At 43.0% G+C, this 10,831-nt stretch overlaps 2 protein-coding genes across 2 annotated transcripts; both read right to left on the bottom strand.

Moving 5' to 3' along the window:
* Window positions 1-1,141: 1,141 nt before the first annotated feature.
* Window positions 1,142-2,191, bottom strand: LOC134623554 (E3 ubiquitin/ISG15 ligase TRIM25-like). Its single transcript, XM_063468638.2, has one exon. The coding sequence runs from the start codon at window positions 2,189-2,191 to the stop codon at window positions 1,157-1,159; it is 1,035 nt and encodes a 344-aa protein (XP_063324708.2). The 3' UTR covers window positions 1,142-1,156.
* Window positions 2,192-8,583: 6,392 nt separating this feature from the next.
* Window positions 8,584-10,410, bottom strand: LOC134623552 (tripartite motif-containing protein 16-like). The gene has a single exon (XM_063468637.1). The coding sequence runs from the start codon at window positions 10,258-10,260 to the stop codon at window positions 8,590-8,592; it is 1,671 nt and encodes a 556-aa protein (XP_063324707.1). The 5' UTR covers window positions 10,261-10,410; the 3' UTR covers window positions 8,584-8,589.
* Between the last annotated feature and the right edge of the window lie 421 nt (window positions 10,411-10,831).

The raw sequence follows: 10,831 nt of genomic DNA on the forward strand, positions 1-10,831 counted from the left end.
GAAGCCATAATTTATATCTCAGAGTGTTCAGAGCTGGGGTTTCTGTTTTTATGTAAGTAATGCATTGATCCGATGACAGTTTTACTCTGTTGTGAAAAGATAAATGGTGAGTTTCAAGGTTAATATAACTTTTGTTAATGAATGTTAGCACTGTTTCTTTATCCATTTGTTCATTTTGCTGTCTTTATATAGAGTTTAAATTTAAAAACGAGAAACAGATGAAGATTTGAGGAAACTGAAGACAAATGACTCCTCAGTCAAAATATTTGAATGTAATTTTATACTCCAGGAAGAAGGAGGTGTAAATAAATACACTTTTGCTAATGCATAAGTCACCATTAAATATCAATTTAAAGCTGCAAACACATGTAAAAAAAACCAAAAAAAAAAACAAAAAACAGTAGGACAGTTAACTCAATAAAGCCTCTTGCAGTTCTATATCCAAAATGTAGCAGTGAATTTTCATGTAATGTGTAAACACATAACATTAAAGAACTGTCGCCCAGTGACTTCTCTCTATTTCAGCTGACTGAACTGTGCAGTGTCGCCATAATCTAAAAGATAAAGTCCAGCATAGAGCGGCTGAGTGAATGTGGTCTGGACTCTGTGGAGGAGAGTCATGGTGTAAGAGACGCTGTAGAAAGACAGAATACCTGCTCTGTGATCCAGGTACACTCCTACTCTGGAGGACCGAGGACCTGAGAGGACAGTTTGGACTTTGTTGTGCAAATATATATATGTATGTTTGTCACAATATAATGCCCAGGAGTTGTCATTTAAACCAAATAAGCATTCATCAGAGCTCCCTGCTCTGCTGATATAGTTGTATGTGACTGCTACATAGACTCCTTCTCCTCTCCACTCCACCTCCCAGTAACAACGTCCAGTCAGACTCTCTCTACTCAGGACCTGAAACCATCCAGTGAATCTGTCTGGATGATTAGAACAAGACTGTTGTTGTTCCATAAATTTTACTTTTCTGTTCCCCTCAGATAATAACAGATGTGTGTGTGCTGTGTTTGGATCCAGTGTGATTTCATGTGAATATTTTAAGAATCCAGCTCTGGTCTTTGGCTCTGCTGGTGACAGTAAAACATCCTCTTCAGTGACTGTCAGTGAGATGTTTGTCCATTCCTCTCTCAGAATGTCCTGTAGTTTATCTCTGGTCTGACACAGCTGCTGTCACATCCTCAAAGTAGCTCAGAGGACGAATATTGATGCTGGATGAGTGTGTAGACTCACTGAGTGCTGACAGTGAGGGGTAGTTGTGTAGAAACTGGTTGTGATCCTCTGTGTGTGAGAGCTGCTCCAGCTCGCCGTCTTTCCTCTTCAGCTCAGCGATCTCCTGCTCCAGCTTCTCCTGAAGCTCTTTGACTCGACTCACTTCAGTTTCCTGCTGGGATCTGACCTGTTGCTTCACATCAGAGCTTCTTTTCTGGATGAGACGGATCAGCTCAGTGAACATCTTCTCACTGTCCTCCACTGCTTTATCAGCAGAGCCATTGATGGCCTCCACCTCCTGTTGAAGCAGCTTCACATCTTTCTCTCGCTCCTGGATTCTCTGCTGGATGTTTAGTCGTCTCACCTCGAGCTCCTTCTGCTTCTCAGTCCTTTCTGCTGCAGCTGGGACTGTTTCATGGCCTTTATGTTCATCCATTGTGCAGAGATAACAGATACTCTGCTGATCAGTACGACAGAAAATCTTCATCACCTCATCATGACGAGAGCAGATGTTCTCCTGGAGCTTCTTGGAGGGGGCCACCAGCTTGTGTTTCTGTAATGCAGCGGCATCATAGTGAGGTTGGAGGTGTTTCTCACAGTAAGAGGCTGGACAAGATAAACAGGACTTGATGGCTTTCAGCTTCCTCCCAGTGCAGAAATCACAGGCCACATCTTCAGGTCCAGCATAGCAGTGATCAGCTGGAGCAGCTTGGAGTCCAGTCTTCTTCAGCTGCTCCACTAAAGCTGCTAACATGGTGTTTTTAACCAGGACAGGCCTCGGTGTGAAAGTCTTCCTGCGCTGAGGGCAGCTGTGGGTTTTCTTCTCCTTCTCCTTTTCATCCCAGAAACCTTTAATACAGTTCTTGCAGTAGCTGTGTCCACAGGCTGTAGTCACCGGATCCTTCAGTAGATCCAAACAGATGGAACAAGAGAAGGTTTCTCGGTCCAGCTGAACTCCTTTCTGTGCCATTTCTCCTCTCAGTGTCAGTGACTGTGTGAGTTTCTGTTCTGTCGAAGTGAAACTAGTCTGAACTCTGATCTGAACAACATGTGTTTCTGCATTAAATGGAGCCTCTGAGCTCTTACACAACACCGCATGTTGATTTCATTCATCTTTAAAATTGCAGATCTGTGAGGGGAGGCAAAGAGGAAACTTGTACAGAGAGGAAGTGCCTTATTTCATCAAGAATATTAAGTATTTTTCAGGCTTTGACATATTCTAGGAGGAGGAAATGTGCAGAAACTTTGTGTTTAACCCGTTTAATATAGCAGAGCACTTTTAGGATACAAATTTTGAGATTTCTCTTCATGTGGGAGGTTAATGTTGAGATCTCTTTGTTTTCAAAGTTACAGCAAGTGGGTTTATATAAACTTACAAAAAATGTCACTGACACTTTGGCAGGTTCAGTCTTCAAGAGAAAAGAGAGAAAAAAAGAAACGTCTTACATTTGTTCACGGCTTACAATGCTAATGTTGCATTCAGGAACCACAGCACGGACAGTAGAAAAGAGTTTTAAGCTGTGCATCAAAATTTCTTTGAATCAAAATGTAAACATTACAGAGTAATCAGAAGTCAGACTACATTAGTGCATTTTGTTTTTGTATTACATGACAATTCTTCTCAAAAACTGTTAACTCATAAGCTGAGTGACTGTCACGATCCTGGGTCTTTTGACCCAGCGTTTTGAGTTTTAGTTTATTTTGATGTTTATGGTTTAGGTTTAAGTTCACTGCGTTTTCTAAGTTCATTTATTTATTAGATCCCCCTTGTGTTTTCAACCCCGGTGTTAAGTCTCCCTTGTCCTTTATGTGTTTCAAGTCTGCATGTCTTTTGTTGTCAAATTCATGTTGTCATGTCTGCGTTTCATTATGTTTCCTGTTTTAATTTGAAAGAGGTCCTGTGTTCGTTGTGTTTAATTTTACACTTCCCCTGTGACATCGTTATGTTCATTTGTTTCAGCTGTTCCCCCATGTGTTGCCACTTCTCCTGATCATCTCATGTGTGTATTTAAGTCCTCAGTCTTCCTGAGTTCAGTGTCGTGTCCTCCCTCATAGCTGTGTGTTATTCTCCCAGTGTCTTCCCTGAGTTCATTATTATTAGAGGTTCCCAGTTTAGTTTTGTTCCTTATTTCATCTCCATGCCTGCAATAAAGCAGTATTTTTGATTTCACGTTTGTCTCCGTGAGTTTTGAGTTTGGGTCCTCCCCTGCCTATACACAGCTGTTTTGTGACAGTGACAAATACGACTTTAACCACAGGCATGTCAGGGGGTTGGGTCTGCGACCCAGAATTTTCAGTTGATTTTGTATTTTTGATTTCTTGTGTTACATTGATATAATGTGAGGCTCTTGTGTTATTATTAGTTAGGGTCTAGGTCAGTTTTAGTTTAGTCAACATTATCATCCATGCTCCCTGGATTATATGTCATGTTTCCTGTCCACTCTGTCATGTGTTTCACGTCTGCGTGTTCCATGTTGTCAAGCTTGTGTTATCACGTCTGTTTGTCCTCTCTCCTGTTTCCTGTTTCATTTTGAAAGGTCTGTTGTTTCCATGTTCAGTGTGTTTAGTTTTACTTTTCCCTGTAGCATCATGATCATTTGTGTCAGGTGTGTCTCCCCAGCTATTTCCACTTCCCTCATTACCCTTCTGTGTATTTAAGTCCTGTCTTCCACTGTTTATCATAAGGGGTTCTCTTCATCAACGAAATGAAAACTTATACCTATTAATAGTCTCCAAAAGTTGAATCTGTTCATCTGGACGCAGCGTTTTGAACAGATTCAACTTTTGGAGATTTACTTTCCTGGATGATTGAGAATGCATCAAGACGATACCTATTAATAGGTTAATTTATTCCTATTAACAAAATGTCATTCTCTTCCTCCTCACCTCAAGCCTCATTTCCTGAACTGATGTCAGGGCTCTAACACATGAAAATGTACATAAGATGCTTATTTATCCCCAATATTCCAATTACTTATTGTCAGTAGATTAGACATGTAAACCTCCCATCCCAACAATACCATCTGGTTATAAGCTAACATTATCTTAGCTAAGGCTTGAGTGTCTCACTTTCCTTCTTATAAACAGTTTGATTACATCATCACATCAATTGAAAGTTTATTCACTAATCATCAGAGCACAGTGTAAGATCCTCTGTAAAGAAACAGTCACTAACACTGGCGAACAGCAACTAACAGAGGCTAACAGCAGCAGCGCTTACCAACAGAAAACCTTAACTTGGCTGTCATCGGTCAGATGTGACCTTTACTGACTCATCAACTCATATCAGACTCCTTTCAGAGAGCTTTACAGCTTCTTACTGACTAAATAAAAGTGGGCAGTTCTCACGCAGCATTGACAGCTGAGGTAAACGGTGGCATGACAGCCTTCCACAGATAGAGGAAAAACTCCAGGGCAGATCCCAATTTACTCCAAATAACCGCAGAAACATACTGGACAGTCATTATGGGAAACAGTCTACATCTAAATTGTTTTCAATCTCTCTTGGTTGACAAAAAAAATATTTGTCATATAGCAGCCACCCTGGCTAGAATTATGCACTTGAATTGCTGGGGTACGAATAGACATCAGTTGACTGAAATCTGCAGTCTATAGACATTTTGCCAATAAACACCTCCCAATTCTTAAAAGTTTAACCTTCTGGTGACCGTAACAGGCCGTTACAGCTGCAGTGCTAGTAATATACCAGCAGGAGAATAAAAAATGGAAAAAGAAAATGAAAAACTTAATAAATGGATCCTGGGACCAAAGGACCGACAGCATGGTCGCCTCACAAGGGACTTGCCTGCTGGCTGGGCCTTTCTATGTGGAGTTCACACAGAACCAATAGCTTGTTTTGTCATTTTATAAAGTTCTTTTTTGCTTTTTTGAATTACATTTTGTATAGCTCAGTGTACATGTGTGTCATAACGCATCATCTCATCATAATCAGTCAAACCTAATAAAAGTCCCCAATTAATGCCTTTAGAATGAGCATATTTATTTGTACAGTTATTGTAGCATACTTAATGAAGCCATGTAAAAATTTACCTACATTCCATCATGCTACCTGGGGACTGCTCCATTGTTCTCTCTCTCTCTCTCTCTCTCTCTCTCTCTCTCTCTCTCTCTCTCTCTCTTTTTTTTCTGGAGCACACAGCCAATGGCCGTCTGTTTTTATTAAAGGTATCCAGGCCCGTCATGTTTTGCATTTGGTGTTGACCCTTCAAATTTTCTTCCCTTCTTCGCCGCTAAGTATTAACACAATTATGATGACCTGTTTGGACCAGCTTGACACTTTGATAACATGATGGACACTGGACATGCTGAAATCTACAAAGGGTCAAAGTTTAGCTTGCAAACCAAACCTTTGTACACATGTTAAAAATGCACAGTTCTCACTCATTTAGCAGTAACAATGTTCTATGTCCTCAAATGAAACATTTGGGCAGTGTAGTTTAAAGAAAGTGTTTTGTTTAATCTAAAACATTGTAAAAATGTTGTAAATCACTCATATGGCCAACAAGACAGAAAAAGGTGTTCATAAATGAGTGTTCATAATGAGTTTTCATAAATCTTTGTTTCATTTTCTCATGGATGTCCACCCAAGTCTCCCCCTGTTGGCCATTAAAAACAAAGCAGGTCTAAGCCATTCACTTCGTAGAACTCCAAGTAACGTCCATCTTTTACATGCAGCCTGTCATTAAATGACATTTTATTACTACAGCATGCTGAGTACATTTTCTCCCTTTTAAAATTCATTTTTCAACAGAACAATATTAACAGTTCCAACACGAGCAATGACAAAAAACCCCAAAACATAATTACACAATTGGTGACTCCCTACTTATAAGAGTAACCTTAAGTCTTTTCTTGTATTTGAATACCACAGTAAGCCATCTATATTAATGTGGACTTTTTGATCAGAATCAAAATCGCATTTATTGGCCATGTATATGCACACACATACAAGGAATTTGGTTCCGGTAGATGATGACTCAAGCACAGCAGTGTAAATAAATCTCAACAATGTAAGCAACACAATACACACACACACACACACACACACACACACACACACACACACACACACACACGTGGATATATACATGTACACATGCATACACAAACATACACAAAGCTGTGTAAACCAACCATAAATAACCAATCTAGATCTTATATACATAAAATACAGGATGACAGAAATGAAATGAAGTGAAATGAATACCACAGAATGTACATAAGGTGCAGTTGCAGTCTGGCAGTGGGAGCAGTGTGACAGTTCAACTGTTTAGGAGGGAGATGGCGAGGGGAAAGAAACTGTTCCTATGTCGGGCGGTCCTGGTCTGCAGGCTTCAATACCGTCTGCAAGAGGGCAGCAGGTCAAAAAGTCTGTGTCCAGGGTGTGAGGGGTCTGTGATGATTTTCCCTGCCCGTTTCCTGGTTCTTGAGAGCTACAGGTCCTGGATGGAGGGCAAGGGGGCACCGATGATCCTTTCTGCTGCCCGTACAGTCCGCTGCAGTCTGCTCCTGTCCTGTTTAGTGGCTGCTCCATACCAGACTGTGATGGAGGAGCACAGGACAGACTCAATGACTGCAGTGTAGAACTGGATCAGCAGCTCCTGTGGAAGACTGTACTTCCCCAGTTGTCTCAGGAAGTACATCCTCTGCTGGGTCTTTTTGAGGATGGAGTTAGGTCCTGGGAGATGGTGGTACCCAGGAACTTTAAGATCTCCACAGTCGACACCTGGCTGTCTGATATGGTGAGGGGAGCAGTGTTGAGGGATGTCTCCTGAAGTCCACTGTCATCTCTACAGTTTTAAGAGTGTTCAGCTCCAGATTGTGCTGACTGCACCAGAGTACCAGCCGCTCAACTTCCTGCCGGTATGCAGACTCATCACCATCCTGAATGAGGCCAATGGTGTCGTCTGCAAACTTTAGGAGTTTAACAGCCGAGTTCTTGGAGGTGCAGTCATTGCAGTAGAGGGAGAACAATAGTGGTGAGAGTACACATCCTTGAGGGGCACCAATACTGAGGGACCGAGTTTCAGAGGTGATCTCCCCCAGCCTCACTTGCTGCTTCCTGTCTGTCAGGTAGCTGGTGATCGACTGACAGGTAGCTGGTGACACGCTGAGCCTGGGAGAGTTTGGAAGAGAGAAGTTCAGGCACGATGGTGTTAAAAGCCGAACTAAAGTCTACAAACAGGACCCTGGCATAAGTTCCCAGGCGGTCAAGGTGTTGCAGGATGTAATGCAGCCCAAAGTTCACTGCATCATCCACTGACCTGTTTGCCCGGTAGGCAAACTGAAGGGGGTCCAACTGGTGGCCTGTAATGTCCTTCAGATGGGCTAACACCAGTTGTTCAAAGGATTTCATGACCACAGACGTCAAGGCGACAGGTCTGTAGTCATTCAGTCCTGTAATGGTGGGTTTCTTGGGGACCGGGATGATGGTGGAGCGTTTGAAGCAGGAGGGAACTTCACACAGCTCCGCAGATGGGGGTAAAGATGGGAGCCAGCTGTTCAGCACAGGTTTTGAGGCAGGAGGGTGAAACACCGTCTGGTCCGGGGCTTTCCTGGGCTTCTGTTTCTGAAACAGTCGGCTCACATCCTGAGTGTGTATTCTGAGTTTCAGGTAGAAGGAAAGAGGGGTGAGAGGTGTGATGAAGGTCGTTGAGACAGGATTGGGGAGGGTGATGGTAGTTGTTGAGTCTGGATTGGGGAGGGTGGTGGTGGTCGTTGAGTCTGGATTGGGGAGGGTGGTGGTGGTCGTTGAGTCTGGATTGGGGAGCGTGGGGGGGGGGGGGGGGGGGGGGGAGGTGTGTTGGGGGTCAGTGTCTGAAACAATGTCTATGGGAAGGGGAGGGTGAGGGGTGAGAGTCTGTCTGTCTCAAACCTGCAGTAGAATGTATTCAACTCATTGGCCACACTGATGGAGGGTCATTGGCTGAGAGCTGTTCTTTCAGCTTCTGGGAGTAGATCCTTTTGGCTGCTTTGATCTCCCTGGTCAGTGTGTTCCTGGCCTGCTTGTACAGGGCCCTGTCACCACTTCTTTAGGCATCCTCCTTGGCCTTACGAAGATGTTGGAGTTGAGGAGTGAACCATGGTTTGTTGAGTATTATGAAGTCACTTTACTACTGTCTACTTAGTTGTAATGCATATATTGGCACACATGCTTGCAGTAAATGCTGACAGTGTTGTAAAGAGTGCAGCTGTAGCATACTATACCAGATAAACTATACCATCACATCATTTCAGAAGCACTCAAAGCATCTGCTTCAACATTATATTTGGTCCCAAAAGAGTATGCCGTCTTCATGTAGACCTAACCTGATTAACAAGGTTAAAAAAAACCCCAAAAAAACCCTTCTATTTAAGTTTACTAAACTCGCCAGTAACACCACACTCAAAAAGAAAAAGTCCGGCATAGAGTGGCTGGGTGAATGTGGCCCGAACTTTGTGGAGGAGAGTCATGGTTTTAGAGACGCTGTAGAAAGACAGAATACCTGCACTGTGATCCAGGTACACTCCTATTCTGGAGGACCAAGGACCTGAGAGGGGAGTTTTGTTTTTGTTGTACAAAAACTGATAACGCTCTGTTTTACAACTTAAAGCCCAGGATTTATCATTCCATCCAAATCCACTTTCATCTGAGCGCCCTACTCTACTGATATTTTTGTAAGCAACTGCTACATAAATTGCTCTCCCGCTCCACTCCACCTCGTAGTAACAACGTCCAGTCAGACTCTCTCTACTCAGGACCTGAAACCAAAAGGTGAATCTATCTGAATGTTCAGAATGTAATGGTTGTTTTATTACTGTTGCTTTTCTGTTTCCTTCAGACAATAACAGACATCTGTGTGCTGTGTTTGGATCCAGTGTGATGTCACATGAATATTTTAAGAATTCAGCTCTGGTCTTTGGCTCTGGTAGTGACAGTAAAACATCCACTTGAGTGACTGTCAGTGAGATGTTTGTCCATTCCTCTCTCAGAATGTCCTGTAGTTTATCTCTGGTCTCTGACACAGCTGCTGTCACATCCTCAAAGTAGCTCAGAGGACGAATATTGATGCTGGATGAGTGTGTAGACTCACTGAGTGCTGACAGTGAGGGGTAGTTGTGTATAAAATGGTTGTGATCCTCTGTGTGTGAGAACTGCTCCAGCTCGCCGTCTTTCCTCTTCAGCTCAGCGATCTCCTGCTCCAGCTTCTCCTGAAGCTCTTTGACTCGACTCACTTCAGTTTCCTGCTGGGATCTGACCTGCTGCTTCACATCAGAGCTTCTTTTCTGGATGAGACGGATCAGCTCAGTGAACATCTTCTCACTGTCCTCCACTGCTTTATCAGCAGAGCCATTGATGGCCTCCACCTCCTGTTGAAGCAGCTTCACATCTTTCTCTCGCTCCTGGATTCTCTGCTGGATGTTTAGTCGTCTCACCTCGAGCTCCTTCTGCTTCTCAGTCCTTTCTGCTGCAGCTGGGACTGTTTCATGGCCTTTATGTTCATCCATCAAGCAGAGATAACAGATACTCTGCTGATCAGTACGACAGAAAATCTTCATCACCTCATCATGACAAGAGCAGATGTTCTCCTGGAGCTTCTTGGAGGGGGCCACCAGCTTGTGTTTCTTTAATGGAGCTGCATCATAGTGAGGTTGGAGGTGTTTCTCACAGTAAGAGGCTGGACAAGATAAACAGGATTTGATGGCTTTCAGCTTCTTCCCAGTGCAGACATCACAGGCCACATCTTCAGGTCCAGCATAGCAGTGATCAGCTGGAGCAGCTTGGAGTCCAGTCTTCTTCAGCTGTTCCACTAAATCTGCTAACACAATGTTTTTAACCAGGACAGGCCTCGGTATGAAAGTCTTCCTGCATTGAGGGCAGCTGTGGCTTCCCTTCCTGTCCTCTTCATCAAAGTGAGATTTAATACAGTTCATGCAGTAGCTGTGTCCACAGGGAATAGCCACCGGATCCTTCAGTAGATCCAAACAGATTGAACAAGTGATGGTTTCTCGATCCACTTGAACTCCTTGCTGTGCCATTTATCCTCTCAGTGACAGTAGGTGTGTGAGCATTTATTTTGTAGATGGTAACCTAGTTTGACTTCATAGTTGAAGTGTTTCAGTGGTGAATGAAGCTTGTCAAGTTTTGTGTATCACCACGTTGGTTTCAGTCATCTTCAAACTGCAGATCTAAAGGACAGTGATCAAAGAAACATGGGTCATTTTTTCACTATGTTGTGTTTGCATCTAATATATCAGTGTTGATGGATGCCAAATGAGTAGGTGAGTGTTTTGTGCTGTGACCTTTAGTGTTGTGGAGAATTTGGCTACTTTAGTTGGAACACTTGTGAGTGTTGTTGGCCAGGTGATGGCAATAACAATGTGGGGTGGTGAGCCAGCCTTGTTGTGATCATTGTGTGGCCATAGCTCTCCATTTGTGGTTGGTCACTAGCATGCTTGCTTTACTGAACTTTGGAGATTAAAGTAACTTATTGTGGTATGTGACCACTTGTGTGGTGGAGACAACAGATCACTTGGTTGTGGTTATTATTTTTTGCGATAGAATGATATTACCTGAAGTGCTGTGACTTATATTAATCTCATATTAATC

Source organism: Pelmatolapia mariae, unplaced genomic scaffold (genome assembly GCF_036321145.2).
Source record: "Pelmatolapia mariae isolate MD_Pm_ZW unplaced genomic scaffold, Pm_UMD_F_2 NODE_ptg000743l+_length_40262_cov_1, whole genome shotgun sequence".
NCBI lineage: Eukaryota > Metazoa > Chordata > Actinopteri > Cichliformes > Cichlidae > Pelmatolapia > Pelmatolapia mariae.